General features: G+C 33.9%; 4 protein-coding genes and 1 pseudogene across 5 annotated transcripts; 1 reads left to right on the forward strand and 4 right to left on the reverse strand.

Annotated features, from left to right (window-relative positions):
• Positions 1-101: 101 nt before the first annotated feature.
• Positions 102-9643, reverse strand: LOC11428965 (protein transport protein SEC16A homolog). 2 transcript variants are annotated; one of them, XM_039834235.1, is made up of 14 exons: positions 9495-9638; positions 7064-9413; positions 6549-6869; positions 5965-6093; positions 5748-5870; positions 5470-5640; positions 5210-5335; positions 4993-5127; positions 2912-3039; positions 2732-2840; positions 2336-2656; positions 2118-2246; positions 1712-2010; positions 102-1119 (listed from the first exon to the last, which is right to left on the reverse strand). In XM_039834235.1, exons 2-14 carry the CDS (start codon positions 9215-9217, stop codon positions 597-599), a joined length of 4668 nt encoding a protein of 1555 aa, XP_039690169.1. In that variant the 5' UTR covers positions 9218-9413; positions 9495-9638; the 3' UTR covers positions 102-596. The 2 variants fall into 2 exon arrangements, with proteins under 2 accessions (XP_039690169.1, XP_039690168.1); XM_039834234.1 differs by having other exon boundaries at positions 7064-9643.
• A 3900-nt stretch (positions 9644-13543) lies between these two features.
• Positions 13544-14684, reverse strand: LOC11430132 (zinc finger protein ZAT9-like; annotated as a pseudogene).
• Positions 14685-16049: 1365 nt separating this feature from the next.
• On the reverse strand, positions 16050-17045 carry LOC112421935 (putative FBD-associated F-box protein At3g50710). The gene is made up of 2 exons (XM_024784139.1): positions 16305-17045; positions 16050-16211 (listed from the first exon to the last, which is right to left on the reverse strand). Exons 1-2 carry the CDS (start codon positions 17043-17045, stop codon positions 16050-16052), a joined length of 903 nt encoding a protein of 300 aa, XP_024639907.1.
• A 1051-nt stretch (positions 17046-18096) lies between these two features.
• Positions 18097-20114, reverse strand: LOC11435909 (WAT1-related protein At5g47470). Its single transcript, XM_003611264.1, has 7 exons — positions 19933-20114; positions 19759-19824; positions 19376-19489; positions 18945-19188; positions 18708-18869; positions 18318-18469; positions 18097-18229 (listed from the first exon to the last, which is right to left on the reverse strand). The coding sequence occupies exons 1-7, from the start codon at positions 20112-20114 to the stop codon at positions 18097-18099; spliced, it is 1053 nt and encodes a 350-aa protein (XP_003611312.1).
• A 2186-nt stretch (positions 20115-22300) lies between these two features.
• LOC11435910 (putative pentatricopeptide repeat-containing protein At5g47460) lies at positions 22301-24417 on the forward strand. The gene has a single exon (XM_003611265.4). The coding sequence runs from the start codon at positions 22546-22548 to the stop codon at positions 24103-24105; it is 1560 nt and encodes a 519-aa protein (XP_003611313.1). The 5' UTR covers positions 22301-22545; the 3' UTR covers positions 24106-24417.
• Positions 24418-24645: the final 228 nt, after the last annotated feature.

The following is a 24645-nucleotide window of genomic DNA, read 5'->3' on the forward strand; positions in this document are numbered from 1 at the left end:
AGTCATTGAGGAAAGCAATCACTGACGAGCAAATGCCTTGCATCCCTTCCCTTGCACCATCATTACATCATATAGATCATACATGTATAAATACTTAAGGGTGATCTGGAAATTTAATATCGATTAAAAACTGAAACAAATACAAAAGGTATAAATCTATATGTTACAATTCCATAAACTATACTTTGTCCTTGATCTGTTTGAGGACATCTTTTTCCCTGGCAGGGCATTTTGTTTCTTGTTTGATAAATTAAAATGAACAAATGAGTCCTAAACAGGAGGCCACATTTCTTGCCACCAGTTCCATAATCCTGATATGGTAGCTGGGGTCAACTCTTTCACATTTTAAACAAAACAGCACCCACTATCAAGTGAGCAGACCACATTTAATCTTACATCACCAGGTCGGGAGTTGGGAACCTGAGAAGAGAATGGGAACGGGGAATGGAGATGGATTTTTTTTTTTTTTTTTTTTCTGTATAAACTCCATCTGATGTTCCACTATTCCGTACTTCTAGAGAAATGCAGAAGCAGGGACGTCCCAATTATTCTGATGATCAAAACAAATTTTGATATTTACAAGCTTGAGTATATGCTCATAGTTCAACCTCTTGAAGATCTTCACCGAAACTGCCACTTCTCGTAGGCCCTTGCATTAAAGATGATGGATCAGGCATAAACGCTGATGGTGGCATGCCCAAAGCTGCCCCTGAAGGCTTAATTTCACCCATTTTTGGGGGGCTAAATGAATCATTAAAACTTCCACTCCATGAAGCTGTTCGACGAGAATGGGAAAAATGAGACTCATTGCCATCTGTCTGCCCCTGTTTTGAGATGTTGCCCGCACTTGGAAACCTTTGCATGGTCATTGTTTGTGCGTGTTTTGGAGGATGGTATGACCAATCATTTGTGGAAGATGTAGAAGGGTTTTCATTAGCTGCACTATCTTCTAGGTTGCTTTCAGCAATAGCCTCCATATTCTGCTCACTTGATGATGGTACAGGAGCTGGAATAAAAAACTTTGCATTGGCGGGAAGAGCAGGTTTCACAGATTGAACGGAAGGGGACTGAAACAAGTTTGCAGAGCTTCCACCATTTTGGTTGAAGGTGTCAACATATCTAAAAATCCATAAACAATTTCATCAATATTTTTTGCCTTTCAAATTCCGTCGATGATAATTGACAGACAGATAAAAACATATTTTTCATGGGAACTGAGTAGCTGCGCAAAATAGCCAGAACTCATAGGTTCTTAATTATCTATCCTTTTTTCATCTTTGGTATTTCTACATTCATTTAAGTTAGGACTCCAAACCAGATAAACCTCTATATTATAACACTTGGGTCCTCATAAAAATTAGAGATAGGGAAAAATTACAGTCACTTCCCCGAGATATGTCTAAATAACACATGGATCTCCTTTATTTTGTAAAAGACACCCACTTCCCCTTAATTACATTGAACTTTAAGAAATAGAGGCGAGTTTGTGTCATTTAGACATATCTCAAGGGAGTTGTATGTCATTTAAGGGTGGTGAAAGACACCCACTTCCCCTCAATTTTATTCACCTTCAAATTTTATAATCTAATAGAGAAGCTAACAGGAGGCCCATTCTATAATGATTCACAGATGACACTATAACTAAAACAAAAATGGCAACTGCTTGCAACTATTAACTTGATTTAACAAGATATGAAAAATAAGCTATTACCTTGACCGAACACCAAGACGACTGCGAGCAGAGAATTGATTTGAGCTAGGTGGTATAGGTGGCATCCCTGGACTAAGTTCAGGACTTGAAGTTCTTGTGCTCGAGAACTCATTTGGAGTCAAACCTTCTGTCTTCAATGCAGATTTTAAATTGTAGTCAGCTGAACCATTCTGGAAAGCAGCAGTTGTCGGAGGTGGTGGTGGCAGAGCAGCTTCTTCAGCTGGAACTTCAGCACCTTCCTCTACCCATCTCTTCAGCTTTTCGTCATAATAAAACTTGTTTTTCTCTCCCAATTTAGCCTTGGGATAGAGCAGAATAGGAATTTGAATAGGCAAAGTCAGAACTCGTACATTTGAGAAGAAAAAGAAAATAGAACAGAATAAATGTATGGAACAACTAATGATACCTGTTTTCCAGATCTCAAGACTAGCCCCACTGTTTTTTGCAGAAGTTGTGACCCAAAACCAAATCGCGAAAAGCGTGATGCACCCCCTGATACCTGGACTTTTCCTTGTGCATCAGGTGATGGCGATTCCTAGGTTAAATAAACCAATTTTTTTTCAAGTTTAATGCTAGTCAATCAAAACAGAGAGGAAGGTGAAAATCTTTACAGTAGTCACACACCTGTCTTGGGCTTCTACCAATATCTGGCTCTGAAACACTTCTATTAGGCTTTGCTGCCATTCTATTATTGTCAGCTGTCCACTCACTTATGGGTTCCAGTGAAGCAGATGGAACTAAAGATGACATGGCCATTGTTGACTGGCTAGTAGATACTCTTGGTGCCATATGCTGGTAATGCTGTTCACTTCCATGAACGGTTGCTTGTGATGATGTTGGAGCAGGTGGTGGTAAACCACCAACAACTCGATGGGCAGTGCTATCAAAAAAGTTGAGCAATTTACCAACTAATTTTGCAGGAGCTAAATTTGCAGCATATCCACCCTGAAAAAAAATATACAAGAGGGTAAGTAACAAGTTATAAAAATGATTAAGAATTAACAAAGGGCAGGGAAGTACCTGTTGGTGGGTCCTAATTCTCTCCTCGAGAGCTAATACCAGCTGTTTCCACGTTTCTACTTCCGGAGCACGGCCAGTTTTCAAGGATTTCAGTACTGCTTGGCAGTACCTGAGATCAAAAACAACAATGAGATAGATCATGTAGAGAATAATATCGCAGATAATACTCTGTGTACTTACTTCAACGAGTCCGAAACCTTTCCCACTTCAGCTAGCATATGTGCATATATAAGCTTATATGGTTGAAATGAATGCAAAACAAACTGAGAGTTTCCAAGCAGCTTTGAATATTCATATAACTCTGTCCTCTGTCCAAGCACCCATCAGATAAGTTTGAGTTATTTCGGAGACACATACAAAAGAAAATATCAAATCATACTGAGCATGTTCTTTTAGAAAGCAATAGTTGCTGAGGCGGCTTAATATACCATACAGATAGATCAATTATGAAGCTTACAAATCACTAGGTTGATTTAAAAAAGATTATTCATTTGAAGATAAAACCAGGACTGGAGATAATTAATAAAGAAATTGTGATTTCTTAACCATGTAGACCATCTAACAAGTAACAACCACCAAAGCTTTTTCTCACCAGATGTAGTACATGAATCAAATGATGCGTGTATGCCTCTAACGCCCTGTCATAAATCATATATAGAGATAGACCATTGAACTCTAAATTATCGCTCAACAGACTGACTAATAATTTTTTTTTGGGTGCATGTATGCCTCTCTCCCATCATGCCTAAACCACCTAAGTTGGGATTTTACATATATTTTACGTTAAGAGCTATATCCTTACATTTTCCATAATGACATCATTCTTAATTCTATCTTCTCTTGTGTAACCATGCATCCATGATAGCAGTCTCATCTTGGCAACACCAATCTTATTTTCTTTTAGTCTTTTACTTGTTCACCATTCCGCAATACAACAATGCAGGTCTAATAATTGTTCAGTAGAATTTTCCTTCAAGTTTTAGTGATACTTTACTATCACAAATTACAAAAGTACCTTCATTTCATCCAACCTAATTGAATCCCATAATTGACACCTCCATCTACCTCCTAGTCCTTTTGTAGGATGGACCCGAGATGTTTAGAACCTTAGATTTGTGGTATGGTATCTTCTACCATTTTTAACTCTAAGCTAATATTTTATGTTTCTTACTAAACTTGCATTCAATATACTATATTTTATTGCTACAGGCGGAAACAGCATGTTACTCAGTTTTAAACTTCCATTGGTTTCTTCTCTCTATTATCCAACTAAAACCGCATCATCTGCACACGCAAAATGTGCTGCAATGTTTTTTCTTGTATATGATCAGTAAGCGCATCTAAAACCAAACTAGAAAAAATATAGGTACAAAGATGACCTTTTAGCTATAGGGAAGTCTGTATCTCCACCTTGTGTTCATAAGATTAGTAGTGACCATTCATACAAATTTTAAATTACTCAAATATACACAATCCAAATTCCTTTTTTCTTCTAAATCCTTCCACGACACCTCCCCTATCACCTGTCTCTTCACAACTAATTAACAAGAAAATTGTGGCCAGGCCTTTTTTTTATTCCCCTGATACTATGCGTCAATCTTCACAGAAATATGTAGCTTTCATGGTCAATTTCGCCAACATAAAAATTAAATTGATTATGGGTAATGCAGCTCTCCTGACTATATCTCCACTCAATTACCCTCTCCAAAAGCTTCAAGATAAGATACGAGTCTGGTCCCCATGTAGTCTTGTGTAATTTTGTATGTCATCTTTGTTCTTGAAGATAAATATTATCATATTGTGCCTCCATTCATTCAATATGCTCTTGGAGTTCAAAATCTCATCAAACAACTTGTGAATCAAATTATGCATTTCACTCTCAGCCTCGTTCTGACCTCAATAATTGTGCTGCTGCTTTATCATCTATCATCAACTTCAGTGCTTTTACAACTCTGATTCTTTAGTTGTAGTAGTTTTGAATTGACTCTCTTATCTAGTATTAAGGCTATCTAAATTCAATGCTTCCTAAGCATGTATATATACTAATATGAAACAACACCCTTGGTTGAACCTTGCAAAATCCCTAAAACTCAAGTGATTGACGACCAGAAAAACTTTTTCTGACAAAGCAAGAGAGTAGGGGCAGAAAAACACGGGATACTTGATACTTTCTGGGAAAAGGACTTATAACACATGCATGCAACAGAACGGACAAATATTGTGGTCGAAGTAACTTAAGAACTAAGGAGATTCCAAATTACCTGAATAGCTTCTGGACTAGCATAAGTTCGAGGACGTGTCCAGTGATCTGCTCCTATTAGGCAAAGTCTTGTAGCGTCCGAGTATGACGAGAAGTTTACTTCAGCAATTAAATAGCAGATGTGTGCAGCAGTAATCTAAAATATGACTCCCAAATCAGAAGCAGAATGGAAAGGTACAAAAATCATAACAGAACAAATGAGAGAACGAGAATTATACCTCTCTTTTTTCCTTCCACAGGCAATCACCAAGGTGCATCATTACAAGTTCGTCACCTTTGGTTCTGTTTGCAGTTATTACAGCCAGATTCTCCTCCCAGTCTTCAAGCATATCATTAGATCCAGCCTGAAATTGCAAGCAACAACTTAAGTTTTAGCTTCCAAGTCAAAAAAAAGCACTACACTTTGCAACTATTGAATAAATGTACGTAGTAGAACAACTAGATTGTATGGCTTCTTCCGTTATCCTCTTGGGATTACCTGTTCAGACTGCTGAGGCATACCAACAGCACCAGGATGCCCACTAATTGAGGTTTCTTCGGTAGGGAATACATCATTTGGTCGCCCAGCAATTAAAAGGCATAATGTGCGTAGAGGTGACCCTGCAACCAACTGACGAAGTGCCATTTGCCTTACTGTATCAACATAGAACTGCATCGCAAATATGGACCGAATTTATTTCTCTAACAAAGGAGGTACGAGAAAAATATTGTAAGACCCAAAAGGGACCATCTAGATCTGAAATTTTGGCATCTGACCTGCTCACCGAGTTGTGAAGCAAGAACAAGTGCAGGTCCCCACAATTGCCCTTCTTGTGCACGCTGTAAAGCCTCCATCTTTTTGCCAGAGACAAGAAGATTTTGCATTTCAGAAGCAATTGCCTAGATCAAATCAAAATCAGTTAAAGATACATACAAAACAATGTGAAAGGGGGGGGGGAGGGGGGGATCATATAAGGAGTAAATTAATACACACCTTCATTTGTTCTTCAGAAGGAAAATTTTGCAGGCAATGACTTGGCATCCCATACTGAGTGAACTCTGTCCCATTAACCTTGGCAGATGCAAAAAGCTTTGCAACTGCTGACTCAGGAGCATCATTTTCCTGTTTCAAAATGAAAGCCACAAAACGTTACCAAATGTGAAAGTGATCCCATGAGAGTAGTATTCAGGCAATAATATAAATAACTCGGAATTGCCGGCTACCTAAAGGTGTGATTAGTAAAGCCAAACATGATATTTTAACCAAACAGAAAGAATAAGACATAATCATTTGCAGAGCAATTGTAATTATAATGTTCAAAACCACTTCAAAAGGAAGTGATTAAAAGATTGAAATATTGCAATATATAGCAAATATAGGTCTCCAGGATTTGTATTTATGAAAATTAACCTAAGATTTTACGCTTAAAAATGTTTCAAAGTCTTGTGAATAATACAGCTCTTAAAAGAATGGAATGTTGATCAAACTAGGAAAGTGTGGTACCGAAAAATCAATTAAAATTAAAAATGATATATAAAGCAAACAAAAACAAATGAATGCCTGAAGTTGTAACTTACTTTTAGTATGGTATCTGTACCAAAAGGAGAACGTAATTTTCCATAATGCTGACAAGCTATTTTAAGCAAGGAGAGGAGGAGTCTCAACCTTTCACCTTTCTTATAATCCATGTCAGGTGATTCGCAGCGTGCAATCCTCTCATCTAACCATTTGTACAGCTCCTTACTTCCAACACTACCACCAACTAATGGACCTGGGAAAGATTGCTGGCTTAGAGCACGAAAATAATCACCAGTAGCATTTCCAATAGTCAAAGAATTGTTGCTTCCTGTGACGGCTTCCATCAAGTTCAACACAGAAATAGAACCTTGTACAGAATCCTTCAGATAAAATAAATATATATCAGTTAATAAATAAACAAAAATATATCAGTTGAGAATTTAAAGAATTACTTTGTGGAAAGAAGAAGAGAAACGAGGGAAAATATTTTCAAACAGTGAAATAAAAGCAACCTCCAAGTCTTTCAGAAACCAGATCAAATTTAGATCAAAACTGAAAAGAATCAAGAATTAACCTGGCTTCCATATGATGCAGTCAAAGCACTTGGATCTTTCATTATGATGAGTTTTCCACCAAATCCGAAAGTTACTAAGGCATGAGAAGGACGCCCAGCAGATGATCTTCCAGCATGAGGGGCATAAGAATATTGAAGTCCACCCTGGATTGGTTGCTGGGAATAACTATGGGAGTTCTGATTTTCAGCAAAAACATTCGAGAATTGTTTTTGTTCATCAAACTTTGTGTTTGGATAATTAAACTGTTGAGCAATGTCCCCGTGAGGGACAAAAGTTTTGGGTGCAAAAGTTCCATTATCAAACTCTGTGTCTTGATAATTAAACTGATGAGCAATGTCCCTGTGAGGGACAAAAGCTTTGGGTTCAAAAGATCCCTTATTGTTTAATGCAACCGATCCAAAGGAACTAGAAGTATTTACTTGCTGGTTACCATAAGAATGGTGAACTTGCTGGTTACCACTAGAAGCTGTATTATTCCCTATTTTAGTGGAAGCCTCAGTCGCATACATATCAAAACCCTGCTGGTGGTTAACACCATGCGAACCACTCCAGCTACCATTTACCGCCTGACTACCAACACCCTGTGATCCGCCATAATTACCTGCTTGGTTAACACCATGCGAACCACTCCAGCTACCATTTACCGCCTGACTACCAACACCCTGTGATCCGCCATAATTACCAGCTTGGTTAACACCATGTGAACCACTCCAACTACCATTTACTGCCTGACTACCAACACCATGTGATCCATCATAATTACCAGCTTGACTAACACCATGTGAACCACTCCAGCTACCATTTACCGCCTGACTACCAACACCCTGTGATACATGATTACCAGCTTGGCTATACTCACTATACAAACTGTTATCATCATTGAAGGAGGAAGTACTGGTAGAAGTATGCCCATTTTGAAGTCCATGAACAGAAGATTGAACGGATGAATTGTAAGTTGCCAATGAGCGCCATTCTTGGGCAATTGTATCATAATACCAATCAGGATATTGAGGATCAAAAACCATATGCTCCAGGTACCCATTATTTCCTTGTGAAACCTGATTCCAGCTAGACACACTTTCAGTTGTGCCTGTTTCTGCCAAAGTTCCAGCAACAGACTGGGCAGCTTGTTGCAAATAAGAGATCTCTGTTTTTCCATCAGAAGCAGCAGCCCAATCCACCGCTGTATTGGCTTCAGAAGTTTGCTGACTAGTAGTTGTTGCATTGTAGTCTTCTATCTGATACCATTGCCCGGTGATATGGTCATACTTCCAGCCAGGATAAAGATCCTCCCAATTCTGACTACTGCTCAGATCTTGTCCATTATTATGTAGGTTTGAAGATGCATCATAAGCTCCACCACCCTCTTGATATTGCACATAATTGACTGAAGTATTTAAGCCATCACCTTGCTTGCCCGTATGATTATCAAAAGACGTATCATAACCTTGAACTCCTTGATATTGCGAGTAATCTACCGAACTATTTAAGACAACATTATGAGCTTCGATAACAGGACTCACCTGACTATTTAAATTATCGTGTGAAATCACCGGAAAATCACTGGATTGATCTCCTAACTCACTAAAAAAGTCAGAATATGATCCAAACCCGCCAACTCCATTTGCATCATCAGCACTGAAACAATTCCAATCTTTCTCCTTAATCCCCGAAAGAGCAACCTCATTGCTCTCGCCAACAGCTGCAATGTCCATTAAACCCGAACTAGCAACCTCATTGCTCTTGCCAACAGGTGCAACGGCAGTGAACTCTGATCCAATCCCAATCTCTTCCTTACCAAGCTCCGTCTTACTATCACACTCAACTGAACTAGAACCCATCAACAAATTCCCCTCCTTACCGTCATCATCACCTCCACCATCTAAACCCACATCAGATTTCACAACACCCAATTCCTCTTTGACTTCAACCCCACTTTCCCCAACAACCGAATTATCAAATGCACCAGCATCAACATCACTTATACTCAGATTTGCAAACGCATTCGCGTCATCAGAATCATTCCCTTCATCATTACCAGACTTAATAACAACAGGCTTAACAGGCCCCACATCATCATCGTCCTCAACAAGCTTATCGAAAAAATCCTCATCCGTCTGATCCTCCATCTGAAATGGAGGATTCGATGCCATCACCAAAAACCCTAAACCTAACACTTCCACTTGAATCTCACAAAATTCTTCAAAAATTTCACGCTCCGATTCCGATAATCTCAAATTATCAAAAAATCTCGATGTTATAGCTAAACCTCGAGATCGTAATTGAAAAATCTGAAATTATCGAAAAATCTCGATGTTGAAGATAAACCCCAAGTAGAAGGAGCAATAACTGAATCAGAAAACGAGATCTGAGAATTGTTAAATTGAATTGACGGGATCGGAATACATAGAGAATTGAAGAAAAAATTACCAGGAATTTGAGATAATGGTTTTAGGGTTTGATGAATTGAAGGAAGGTAGGGGTTAGAGAGATTGAGAATTTTGCAGGAAACTGTAAAGAGAATATTTGGAGAGAGTGGAAAGAAGAAAATTGTTTGCACCACAACTCATCAAGAACAAAATAATGAAAATACAACAGTTTTTTTTTATTAAAAAACATTAAAAAAAAAAAAAAAATGTAACCAACAATTTTTTAAATTTTTGTTACTTTCTTTCAAATGATAAAAAATATTTATCTTAGTCCATGAGTCATGAGCTTACCTCAGGAACAGATAATGCACAATTTTGTGTAGGGATCTGGGTTCGAACCCTGAACATTTCACTTATTCATTTTAAAGATCAATTTCTCTAACCACTAAGCACACAATGCGTAATATATACAAGGTCGAAATTCAAACCTCGCCTATCACTAAAAAAACCTTATTTCAAAAAATCAATCATATTTATCTTTTCAATAATATTTTAACAAAGTATGGCTTTATTCAAACAACAAACTATTTCTTAAAAAAAATCGTGTTTATATTTTAACAATAAATTATAGATATAGATGTTTGTTATTTTTAAATTGTAACAAATCATATTTATTTTTTAACAATAATAGAATATAAATTGAAGTCAATATATTATAATTATAGATATTTTGTAACAAATCATACTTATTTTTATTTTTAAAATAATTATAATCTGCTGATAATAGTATAAAACTTTTTACACATATCAAAATTAAACTTTTTATTTTTTGCATGATTAATAAAGAAATAAACAAACAAATAGAGTAACTTTTTTGGTGATTTGCAAGGTGGTCAAAGTTGTGTACCATCGTTGAAAAAAGTAGATTGAGACAAAAGCTTTTAGAAAAAGGGAACATGAATTATGCAAAACGCATTGCTACTTCCATCCACATATGGGGCATTCTGTCTTTTGTTTAGGGTATTGACGGGTAGTATAAAGAGCCCTCCTCCTATGTTATCCAAAAAGTGACTTTGAGTAAGACAGGTATGTGCATTTTATGAAACAGATCTTTTTATGTTTGGTAGTGGTAATGGAGATTAGATATACCTAATAATAGTGTTTGCAGCAAAAATTAAGTAAATTTAAGTTCTTTTTAGACCAAGGTAAAGGTCACTCGAGGTAGAGTAAAAAACTCAATCAACATGTTAGCAAAGTTTAAAAGACATCCCTGAAAAAAAAAAGTTTAAAAGACATAATTTATTCAAAGAAACCTTAAACTTATTTTAATATAATTTTTTCAACTTTATTGGCTTATGTTGATTTCCAATATTTCAGCCCTGCATATAGACGGTATGATCGAATGCATGGAATTAATCGGTTTAAGCTGAATATGGAGTATTTAAAAAAGAGAAATGATATTTGTTCAATTATTTTTGTACAATCTTTTCTTTCATACTTATATTATTTTTTTATTCTTTTTCTTCATTTTTCTCTTTTCATTGTTTTTATCAATGAAAAGATAGCACAACAAGGTTGTCTCAAAAGTTGTAGCAAAAAAGATGTTCATATATCACTACTCTTTAAAAAAAGGAAAATGTTAATCGGTGATGCCCAGGGGCATCGGTTAAGGAATTATAAAAGAAAAATTGTGTATTTTACTTTTTAAAACTCGAAAAAATGTTACTTTTAATGTTGATTTTGTTTTTTCTTTCCATTTTTATCTGCTTAACTAGTGTCCGGGTGTACTGGTTAACAAGACGCTTAAAAAAATATTTGTCCTCCAAAACAAAATGCGCCTGTCTTTCACTTAAAAAAAATCGATTTTTTTTTAGCTTCTGGGATCTTCAAAGCTAAAGTAAAAGAATAATGTTAACACTCAATACCCTAAAGTTTTCTTGGGTATATCATAGAGTTAAGGGTTAATTAAGTTTTTAGTCCCTACAAAATAAAATCACACTTTTTAGTCCCTGTGACATTTTCCTTAAGCCATTTTAGGGACCAAAACTGTTGATGAATTTTTTTACAGGGATTAAAAGTGCTGATGGAAAAATTTATAGGGACTGAAAATTCAGATGAAAAATTTTATAGTGACTAAAAAGTTTGATTTTATTTTATAGGGACTAAAAACAAAATTTTGAATATTTATAGGGACTAAAAACTTAATTAACCCTAGATTTAATGTCACATTACATTTTTGGCTAAAATATGGTTTTAGTCCCTGCAAATCTGCCTCGTTTTGGTTTTTAGTCCCTGTAAAAAAAAATTGTTTTTGGTCCGTGCAAAAATTTTTGTTTTTGAAAATAGTCCCTGGAGGGACTATTTTCAAAAACAAAAGATTTTGCAGGGACCAAAAACTACAAAATGGGTTCAGTCATCATGTGCCACGTATGCAAATCATCACAAAAATGGGGTCAAGGACTATTTTAAAAAACAAAAATTTTTGCAGGGACTAAAACCAAAACGAGACATATTTGCAGGGACTAAAACCATATTTCAGCCTACATTTGCAGGGACCTTTTTAAAAAACAAAATATTTTGCAGGGACCAAAAACTACAAAATGGGTTCAGTCATCATGTGCCACGTATGCAAATCATCACATAAATGGGGTCAGAGACTATATTAAAAAACAAAAAATTTTGCAGGGACCAAAAACAATTTTTTTTTGGGTTAAATATGTTTTTGGTCCCTATAAATATTTTAACTTTTCGTTTTAGTCCCTCTAAAATTTTCCTTCAACTTTTAGTCCTTATAAAATTTTCAATCACTACTTTTGGTTTCTATTTTTAATTTAATTTTTGTATTTTTTAATGAAATTGTGCAGAAATATGTATAATATTCTAAAAACAATTCCTACAAAAAATTAGAATTTTTTAACAAAACACAAATTAAATATTAATTTTTAATCGTAAAACATAAAAAAAATTATATTAAATTCATGTTTTGTTAAAAAATTCTAAATTTTTTTTGGAGTGATTATTGTAATATTTTAAATTTTTCTGAAAAATTTTATTAAAAAATATGAATTCTACATATGAGTTTACTTTAAAAGAGGGACCAAAAATGAAGATTCAAAATTTTATAGGGACTACAAGTTGAAGGAAAATTTTAGAGGGACTAAAATGAAAAATTGACATATTTATAAGGACAAAAAACATATTTAACCCTTTTTTTACAGGGACTAAAATCAAAACGAGACATATTTTGAGGGACTAAAACCATATTTTAGCCTACATTTTTAATGGGTTTTAGTGATTTATACACCCTCCGATCACTAATATAAGCAAAAATCCACTTTTTAGATACATTCAATTAATGATGTATGTGGTCTTTATTATATGTCACATACATCATTAATTAAATGTATCTAAAAAATGAATTTTTGCTTATATTAGTGACCGGAGGGTGTATATGGTGTTATTTCCCTTATATATACCGTGTACCCGCCTTTTTTTGGGTATCAAATCATGCAAAATAATTCTGATTTTATCTAAAAAAAAATTGATTTCATGGTTTGCTCTAGATCCAAAACTATGAAAATTCAATTGAAAACAATAGAAGAAACTGTGGGATAGAAATAAAAAGAAATGATAAAGAAGCCAAAAAATGGATTTAACTAATTTTGTAAAAAGTGGAAGGGCAGCTGGGAAGACACTGGCTGGAACAAAATCAGAGCACATAAATGGAATTGGAATATTTCAGTCCTTACAAACGTGAAAAAACTGTTTGATGGTCGGTCAGTCAGGTCCACAAACAAATCCCCAACACAGACATTTTTGCATTGCAAGTTTGAAGGCATCTAGTAAGTGCTTGTTTGGTTACAAGCTTAAATAAAATGAATTATAATATGAATTTTGATGTATGTGATAATATCTTTAGGCTTGTGACAAAGGAAGTATATTGCTTCTAGTTGGTTAGTTACTTTGAGAAGAGAAGAGAAGCCAAATTAAGTACAATGAAGAGAAGCCAAATTAAATGCCACCATACATCATACTATACAGTTGGTGAAAACATATATCATAAGTTATGCTACTGATAAAGATAATACAAATGCTTTTACCTAGCTACTTTAAAACAAAAAAAAAATAATAATCATATACTAACTTTACCCAAATGTCATAAAGTAAGAAAACAACTACTCAAATATATAGTGATATCCAATTATCCATACCACACCATCATCGTGGTCTGGTCTAGCGCGATGTGTGTGAGTGTTGTAAACTCTAATGTACCAAGTTGGATTAGTACTCCTAAAAGAACTTATAGCTTAGTTAGGCATCAGAAAGAACACTAGGATCAACTTCTTATGATGAAGGTGGCAAGTTGAGATCGAAAAAACATAGCTTCTTCTTCTTCTTCCAAGATGGATAAAGGTGAGATTTTTTGTGACCACCTAATGCTTGATAAGAACCAAAAACCTTAGGACAAAACACACATTGGAATATTTTATGATCACTACTACTAGTTAAAGCAAGATTTGTTTCATTTTGAAGACAAATGCTTTTGTGACTTTTATACTTCCCACAAACTTCTTGTTCTTCTTCTTTGACAGCAACATTGATCTTCCATTTATCTCTTGATAGCATCATGAGGGTTATAGCAGCTTCTTCTTCAGGGGAAAAGTTGAAAAGTGAAGTAACAGGTTCTGGTTCAGCTTCTGTTAGTGGTGAATGTGAATTTGTTAAAGTCTGTTTAAGCTTCTTTTGTACTGAGTTTTGGCCAAAGGTGAGTTTTCTTTTTTGAGTTGGGTTCTTTGACTCGGTTTCACTCTCTCTGTCATGAACAATAGTTTCTGTAGTTGAGAAATAAAACTTGGGATCTGAAAGTTTGAAACTTTTTTTGGGATTTTCTCTCAACCTATACATTAGACTCTTTTCATTTGAGTCTCTCTGTTCTACTGTTTGTTGGTTTTGTTCATTTTCAGAAGAAGAAAAAAATGAGAATAAGTTAGTAGGAGTGTGGTGAGGTTGTGTTTGTGGTTGGGGGTTTGGAAGAGAAAGACGGAGGGTGGCAAAATGAGCTTTCATGTGTCCACCCAATGCTTTACCATTGATGAATGTTCTTGAGCAAAGCTTGCATTTGTACCTCTCCATTTGGCATTGCATAGAGAGAAAAAGGTAGAAAACTAGAAAGGCTTTTTATTGTGATAGAATATGTTTAGAGGAATTTGGAAACTAAAAAGAGTAGCAGCTCACAAGAATCCCACCACAAATGCGACCCACAACCCAAAAGTTATGTTGGTTGATTTTTGTTTTTTTCCTTGATAGAGTAAGGTTGTTACTTATTTTTTATTTTGTTTTTAGAAAAGTTATAGTGAAGAGGAATTATAATATGTATCTCCTTCATAAGCACTCTAGCTGATTAATATTTAAAAAATGTTTAAAATTCAATGATGATAGATGTCGTTTTTGATAGTAGATGTTAATGATTTTTCTTTTTTTCATTTTTATAATTGAAAAATGATTTAATTGATACTATTTTGATTAAAAGAGCATAAAATAAATATGCAGTTTGTATTAAATAGACATCAATCAAATCTGTGTCTTGGTGTTAAATACGAGAAATGTCATGAGTTTTTTATTTTTTATTTTTGAATAGTATTGAAGACCATCGTTGAAATTTTCGTTAATTTTAAGTACCGGTTCATAGTGGATCTAAGAACTTAAAAGTTATCTTACACTGTTTTTATATGATTGTCAATTTAATAATTTTTTTCCTTTTCTTTTTATCGAATTAACATTTACTTTATGTGTATTTTATATGGTGTCTTTAAAGTTCTTACATTTTGGTGTCTCATCAGGGTCGGGGTTGAACATAAGACTTAGATAAAACATGTAGATACTTACAAATCACCCACCAGAGAAGTTTTTACATCGATAAGGAAAATTGAACTTACAAACTTGCGAGTGAATCAACTTTTGTTGATTTTTTCTGTCTATCTATTATTAGTGTATATATTTTTTATAAAGATTAATAGTGTATTGATGAGCAGTAGCTATATGCATTTATTTAGAAAATTTTAGTTATTTACTTAAGTAAAAATGACAGGAAAAAAGTTAGACTAAATCAAATTAAACTTTAACTAACACTGAATAATTTTTTTTTTAGTGACGCAGAATTAAGAAAGTGTGATACTGCTGCTACTAACAGCACGGTCAACACTGCTGCAAATATTTTGTTTGCCATAGCAGTAGTGAGAATAATACTACACATAAATGGTGAGAGAGAGTTTTGTTTTATTTAAGCAAAAGAATAAGTTAGAAAAGCGTGATCGCGAACATGGAAAGAGCAATGTGCAACATGCAACTCTTTGCAAAGAAAATAACTATAGTTAAGATTAAGATAAAAAGGTGTAGTAATCTTTTTTTTCTAGTAGCATGCTAGAACCATTCAGCAACAGAAACTCTGAGCATGCTAAAACCAATAAGATAAAAATAACTATAGTTAAGATTAAGATAAAAAGGTGTAGTAATTTTCTAGTAGCATGCTAAAACCAATAAAAGCAGCAGAAACTCTGACTGCAACAAATAGCTCTTGTTCGGATTTCCAGTTCTAGACACAAGTGTAATTCTTTGATCATTTGGAGCTGCTTATTTCTGCAAAGCTCACTTTCCTTGCCTCCAAAATTTCTAAAAAAGAAGACTTGTTGCAGTTATCAAAGACATTGCAGTTGGGGACAAATTGTGGATGCAATGAATTATGATCATCAACGCTTGATCCATAGCCTCCTCCTCCGATCTGACAACAATAAACCAAACAAAAATTACATAAAGAAATAACTGTTGCAAAGATAAAACAAAAGTTGTTGCTAATATGATAAAGTTAACAAACCTTATGAATTACAATACTTTGAAGAGAGGGGCAGGCGCGGATGAACTTCTTCAACCAATCCCAACGACAATAATATTCCTCATCCTCTTTCTCAAAGCTAAGCTCCACATGAGTTAAATTGAAAAACTGAGTTGTCTGTACTGGCGCGACATAGTTAAACAATTTCAAGGGTTTTCGTACCGCTACTTGTGCGCGTAGAAACTCCACATTGTAAAACAATTTCAAGGGAAAAAAATAAGAAATAGAAGAAGAGTCAGAAATGTGGGATTTGAGCAAATTGGGGAAGGGTTCTAATAACTCGTCTGTTTGTTTAGCAAGAGCATCAAGAGTATCATTATCATCATGGGTGCTGACATTTTTTATGAGTAAATCCTCGAGAAATGGACATACAGAGAGAATCTTAATAAGATATTTAAGCTTTCGAAAACGAACCTTTGTCATGTGGAGTTTTTTAAGTTTGGGCAAATGAGTAAGATATTTATCAACATGGTATATCATTAAGACCCCATTCCCATTCAAGTTCAAAACAACAAGAGGTGAATAAGTTAGAATGGGACCTGGGAAGCAAATGGGGGTAGTGGAAGAGTGCTGCAAAAAAGTGAGATCGACATGATCAACAAACCCATTGACTACAGGGTGAAGCCAACGAAGCAACGAGGCAGAGTTGCAAAAGCAAGACGCAGACAAAAGAGTTAATGTTTTGATAGGAGGCTGTCTGTCAAAGATAAAGGACTTCGCCATTGATATATAAAGATTATAGGCGTCTTGTTCATAATTTATTTATACATAAAAATGTTTATTTCCCCTTTATTTTAAAAAAAGGAAATAGCAAAGAATACTTGATAAAATTATTTATTTTGGTGTTTGACAAGCGTGATCATCTGCTTCTACATCATTCTTTGTGCGATGGGGTAATGTTGAAAGACTACACAATTCCAATTTAGAATTTGTTGATAGGTGTATTTAAATTATTTCTCCTAACATGATAGTAAACATTGTAAAATTATTTTCTATTTGTTTATAAATAGTTGTTTTATTCCTAAAGTAGATATTTGTACTTCCTTATAGTTGGACCAGTACTAGGAGAGACTTGTTCAACAAAATAAGAAACCACAGCTTTTTTTTTTTGTTACAAACAAGAAAACAGGAAAAAGAAGAAACATAAAGCTATTCTCTCAGAAAGAAAGTTCCAGCCGCATCACTTTGGAGGGGAAGAAGAAGATCCGCTGGAGGAGAGTCATGACGAAACAACAGTTTAAAACAATAATCTTCATTCTTCACGCAACAATAACATATGCTTTTTTTTTTTTAATTATTATTCAGCAAAAAATATCTAGTTGGACAATCTTACATGATATTTATCTCCTACCACCTAGAGGGCTGATTTTGCTCCATCTCTATCTAATTAAACTATATCATATTTAGTTATCTACCTAACCGAAAAAATTTATAAGAAAAAAAAATTATAGTTCCATAACATTTCGTTCCTTCAAACCCAAAAGACTTCAATTCTACCTCTTATCAGGTACTCTTCGGATTGCACTTTGTCACAATACACCACTGTAGCAGTTGTTTCAATCTTCTGCAAAAAATTGAAAACATAGGTGTTTTTATATATATTATGTTATTGTTACATACACACACCATTACATTCTAAACTACATTGTTTAGAATATGTGCCATAATCATTTGATTTTTAAAATTTATTACTTGTGTAATTATAAACATAATAATAATTATGTTTAGTACATTGTACATATTATTACTCGTTCACATTTGAAAAACAAACACATTAACATAATAAGAGAGGCTTGCTTGCATCAAACTCACTCTCTGAGAAATCTCCAACATCTGCATATCCTTCTTTCCCTTTGGCCCAAAGAACTAAGTAGAGTCCACTGAACATAAGGAACATACCACCAATGCTGCAATATTAAATGCAGTGTTAAAAATTGATTAATTATAATATTATACAATTTAGTATATATGTAGTTTGCACATCTTATAAGTTACCTTCCAATATTTATAGTTTCTCCAATGGTATAGACAGAGAGAATAACTGAGCACATTGTTCCAATTGGGCTAAACATGGAGACAAATACTGGTCCTCTTTTCTTTAGTGCCCACCCATTGAAGCTTAAGCTTATTCCACTCACTGAACCAGCCTATGAATTTTGAAATTGAAAAGTATTGATTGCATTAGTATTATAGGACAATTTAAGAAATAAATCGACCGATTCAAAAATATTAATGTTATCGAATATTTTTAATTTCAGTGATCATTTTGAAATTTCGTTAACTTCATTAACCAAATTGCTAAATACTACAATTTCAAAGAGTAGACCGATGGTTCATATAAATATCAAAATGCAATCGAGTGAGATAAGGAATAGTAGAAATTACCAGAATGGAAAAGCCAATTAGATCTCCATAACTCACAAGTTGCAAACCAGTTTTAAGATTGTCTCTGTCAAATAATTGAACAGCTGTAGTCATAAATCCCCCAAACAATGACGTTATCGCGCTTAATGACATTGGTGCAGGAAAATCTCCAAGAGCAAAAGCCTAAAAATGCAACAATAAAGTAATTCAAGTATATTTTTATGTGTCATCTTTCTTGTTTCATTACAAATTAGTTACCTGCAGGACAACATTGCTTGACAATATTAAAACTGAAGTCATTAGATAGAGGCAACCGATAATCTTTTGCATGTCGAAGAGAAAATCTGATGGTGCTAATGACGATGGAAGTATAGCCTCTTTCTCGGTTGCAGAAGCAGAAATGCTTTGCATTATGCTCATTGTGAAAGCTCCTAATACACATAGCAATGTTCCTAAGATTTTTAATGTACTATACTTGTTGCTCAAGTTAACTTTCTCTAACCTGGTAAATACAAAAATTTCAAATTAGTTACCAAGGGATTAAGTTAAAAGGCTTTTTTTTTGTCTTTCTTGAGAACATTAAGCATGTTACTTAATTTTGGCTTAGATGTGAATTATAACATTTTATTCCTCCTTGGCTGTTTATAGCATTGGTGAAATATGATCAAAACCCAATATAATAAAATTACCCAAAAGTCCATGCGATGATGAAGATAAAACCTGGGGCAAGGTTTGGCATAGCAGTTCCCATTGCTGGTGAAGTTAGATTGATTCCCTTCAGGAATAAAGACTGAAAAGCTAATCTGCATCACAATGGCCAAGATAATTTTAAATCAACATCTTTGTACTTATTTTAAAAATTAGAAGAATCAGGTCATCGTAATTTTAACAAAAACTACACTTTGACGGTATCACCGTAATTTTATCAAATTCGTTACCAATATAAACTTAAGCTAAATATTTTAGAGAATGAACCCAAAACTTGAGATTTTGAAAATAGAAGCTGACTTTCACACCAATGCTTATGGAAAAAAAAAGTAGGAAATTAAGATTAAGCTACAAGATACCTTACCCTCCAAATGAAAGAAACCATATCTGCATAATAAACTTTAAACTCCAATTCTTAGGCCACTTACTCCTACAAAATAGACACATGATATGATCAAATTAATCTTAAAAAATTCCATCCCAATAAAATAAAGAGAAAAACAAAATTCACATTTTTATATTTAGAAAGAGGACCTACCTTTCAAAACAAAATGCAGCAGGTAAAAGAATAAGGAATGTAGCAATGGAAGTTAAAATGACAATGGTAAGAGGACTAATTCCTAATGACATTGAATAACTCATTATCTCAGCATTTCCTGCATAGATAAATTGAACTCCTATTAACCCTCCAATTAATGTCACATCTTCCACCACCCCCATCTTTTCTTTCTTCTAATCAAATTATATCAAATTTAGAATTTGTTTTCTTTCTCTTTTTTCCATTTTCTCCTATTATCCTTTATTTCAAATTCCTATCAATCAAGAAATAAATTTCATATAAGGTTTTATTTGTTTCAGAAAATGGAAGCTATGTTCCATGTTGAAGCCCAGATAATAATCATTATGACGTTTATTTGCATTTTCTACCAACCTCTCTCTATGACTTGTTTTGATATTTATTTTTCCTATATTTAAGGAGAGGTAATTGGTTAACGTTGGAATGATTGTCTTATCTAATTCTAGATTGTGTTCCTTAAAAATAGAGAAGGTTTATCACTCTCGTTTTTTATTATGCTGATGAATTTGGACATATAATTTTTCTAAAACATTATTAAATGCAATGAACGATATGAATTCAAAAAATGCGTACCATGCACCTCTTCTTGTACCTTGGTGACACTGCAACAATTCCACCACATCTACATGGACTTAATGGACTTGGCCACAATTAAAATGATAAATTTGAAATATAAAAGACCACGTAGAACATATATATAACCTACTTTATCTTAGAAATCTTAATTGAGCCTAACATAACCCCACAAAATTAACTTGTGAGGTGAGGATTGTCCTCACTTATAAACACATTATCAGGTCATGTTCTATCCGATATGGGACTCTTAACACTTTATTTGACAAAAATTCTACAAAATTACAAAATATATTAGATTTTTCTAATATTTTTAGAATTTTCAATTCACAATAAAATCTCATACTCTCCACCATGAGCTGCTAGTCATTTATGTGAGCAATATATGTTAATAAGTTTAGTCCCTAAGTGCACCTCATATGATAAATGGTTGTAAAGATATTTGATATGTTAAATTGTAGATTTGAATCTACATAAACCATCGTGTGTCTAAACTCTTAAAATAATCATTTGTCTCCCCCTTTCATTCTCTTCGAACCAAACTCACCTTTAACGTGTATAAATTGTGCCGCTAAGCTCATTAATTTTTGGGTTAATATGTGTTTACCCCCCTGTAATTTGGGCGAGTTCCGGTTTACCCCCTGTAAAAAAAAAAGTTTAGATTCGAACCCTGTAAAATAAGATTCTTTGATTTTAGCCCATGACCCATGTGACTGTGCAGAATTGCTGACGTGGCGAGCTGAGTGGCATGTTGACTATGCATATCTGATTATGTGGCGTACTGACTGTATAATTAATTTTTTTTAAAAATTAAAATATTTGTAAAAGTTAAAAAAAATTCAGGATTTTTTTTTTACGAAAAATATTTTCCAAAATTTTTTAATATATATTTTTCGAAAATTCCAAAATTTATATACAAAAAATATATATTTCAAAATATTTTAATTTTCCATAAATTTTTAAAATTAATTTTGAAATACATATTTCAAAATTTTTATTTCGAAAAAAAAATTCAAATTATTTTCAAAAACAAAGTTTTTTAAAATTTCTCAGCAAAAAAAATCTGGAAAATATTATTATTTTTAAAAATCTGGATACAAATTTATTTAAAAATTTTGGAAAATTCAGATTTTGTTCGATTTTTACGATGTGTTACAGTTTTTTTTTAATATTTAAATTTATTCTTATCTATTTGTTAAATGTGTTATTTATATTGAAAATTGAGGGCATTTTTAAAAAGAAACAGCCAGTCCAAAAGTGCTGAAAGGGGTTGTTTTCTTTATATATATATTTCCCAAAAAGTTATATATAAAATAAAAAAATTCCTAAACTTACTATATTTTGAAACATTTGAAAAAATTAATATAAGCTAATTTTTGAATGTTTTGGTAAAAAATATTAATTTTTTTCTGAATTTTTTTATTTTTCGAAAAAAAATCCAAATTTTTTAGTTTTTTTTCTTCATATTTTTAAATTTTTGAATTTTCAGGTTTTAAAAATATAAAAGTTATAATAATTACACGGTGCATGCCACGTCAATGTCCATTACACACATGTTAGGTTTGAAAATAATCACACAGTGGCGTGCCATGTCAGCGTCTGGATGGGATCATGGGTGTTTTGTGGAAAATCTTCATATTATAGGATTAAAATCTAAACTTTTTTTTTTTTACGGGAGGTAAATCAGAACTCGTCCAAGTTACAGAATTAAACACATATTAACCCTTAATTTTTTTTATTAAGCACTTGTTGAATCTACAATGAAATCTTTAATATCGCATCCTCATGCACTTCCATAGGGAATCCATTGAAGCTACCAAATAGAACTTCAATGTGCATGTATGTTTGATGTTATGTCAACGAAAAAAGAAACATACAGTCAAGTTAGACTCATCATATGACTTGTAGGACTGAGTTAGACTCAATCTAAATTTTAAGACTATATCAAAGATTTTCAAGATATAGAATCACTAGCATTATGCTCTAAATGTTGGCATAAATATGACTAAAAATGCCTTGGCTCTTGTTGACCTCATTCGAACTGCAACTGACCTTTGTTTCCACAAATTCGGACAACAAATCCACAGTTATGCAATACGTTCTGGTTATTTTCATGCAAATATTTATGTCTCCACTACCCTCATCAAATTCTATGTCAAAATGCACCTTTTCACTCATGCCCACAATCTGTTTGTTGAAATTCCTCAACCAAATGTCGTTTCTTGGAACACTTTGATTTCTGGTTATGTCCATGCTGGCCAGTTTAAAAAAGCATTGTCTCTTTTTACAAAGCTAGAAAGATCTCAAATTTGTGCCGACGCGTTCTCTTTCACGTCTGCTATGGTTGCTTGTGCCCAACTGAGTCTGTTGAAACTTGGTAGTTCAATTCATTCCAAGACAGTGAAATTAGGAATGGATAATAATACTGTTGTTGCTAACTGCTTGATTGATATGTATGGCAAATGCGGATCTGTTGAACGTGCTGTTCGGATATTCTCTGATATAGCTGACAAGGATGTTATTTCTTGGAATTCAGTTATAGCCGCATGTGCAAACAATGGAAACATTGGACTTGGTTTCAAGTTTTTGCAACTCATGCCTAACCCTGATGTTGTTTCTTATAATGGGCTGATAAATGGTATTGCTCAAGCTGGGAAGATAGAAGACGCTGTTCGGATTTTGTCAACTATGCCGTGTCCAAATTCATCATCTTGGAACTCCGTAATTACTGGATTTGTTAATAGGAGTCGAGTTCCCGAAGCTTTGGAAATGTTCGGGAAAATGCATTTGAAAAACTTGCAGATAGACGAGTTCACATTTTCAATAATTCTAAACGGAATTGCTAGTCTGTCAGCGTTAACATGGGGGATGCTGATTCATTGTTGTACAATAAAGTATGGTTTAGATTCGTCGATCGTTGTAGGGAGTTCCCTGATCGACATGTACTCAAAATGTGGGCAGGTGAACGATGCCGAATCAATATTCAACGTGCTTTCTAATAGGAATTTGGTAAGCTGGAATGCAATGATATATGGGTATGCTCGCAACGGTGATTCTGCACAAGCTATTAGCCTATTCGAGTTGCTGAAAATGGAAAGAGATACAAAACCTGACGGTATCACATTTCTTAATGTTATATCAGCATGTTCACATAGCCAAATACCATTTGAGATGGGTATTCAGTATTTTGATGCTATGATTAATGAATATGGGATTGCACCGTCCATTAAGCATTGTTGTTCAATGATACGGCTCATGGGGCAAAAAGGAGAGTTGTCGAGAGCACAAAAGATGATACATGAACTAGGTTTTGAGTCATGTGGAGTGGTTTGGAGGTCTTTGCTTGCTGCTTGTGGAACTCAGGAAGATTTACATGTAGCAGAGATTGCAGCTGCTAAGGTGATTGGACTGGAGAGGGATGAAGATTATGTCTATGTGATGTTGTCTAATATGTATGCATCTTTTGGAAGATGGGAAGATGTTAATGTAATTAGGAGTCTCATGAGTAAGAAAAGGGTTAGGAAAGAAGCAGGTTCTAGCTGGATAGAAGTAAATAGATAACTTTGTCCCATATGAAATTACCGTATAGAAGCATGTGGCTGATCCTAAATACTTATTTGCTTTCTTCCAGCTTACTGAACAACAGTTAGCAACGTCCCAAAGTATAGTTCTGATTACAAAAAACCGTAAGAATTAGCCAAGGTGGTCTCGCCTAACTCAATAGGCTCGATTAAGTCAGAAAACTCAAGAAATTTTTTATAGGTTCAATTCCTTGATATGAATGTTAACAGAGTAAAAAAGCATCAAACTAAATACTTTGAATTTCTGAGAGTTTCATGATTAAAAGGAATATGGAAAGAATCAATGAATATAGCATCTTATCCAACCTTACAAAAGTTAGAATGCATTCTTCAGGTTCTTCTAATAGGTGACTCTGGAACTGAAAGATCAATCTACACAGAAACAAAAACAAAACAAAAAAACAAAGACTCAACTGGTAACATGCTTGAGTATAAAACCTTGTGCTTATTATCTATGGTTTATAAAATGCGCTTATGTAGCATTTGTACTTATTCTCGTATCATAATATACTGCTAAACT

Source organism: Medicago truncatula, chromosome 5 (genome assembly GCF_003473485.1).
Source record: "Medicago truncatula cultivar Jemalong A17 chromosome 5, MtrunA17r5.0-ANR, whole genome shotgun sequence".
NCBI lineage: Eukaryota > Viridiplantae > Streptophyta > Magnoliopsida > Fabales > Fabaceae > Medicago > Medicago truncatula.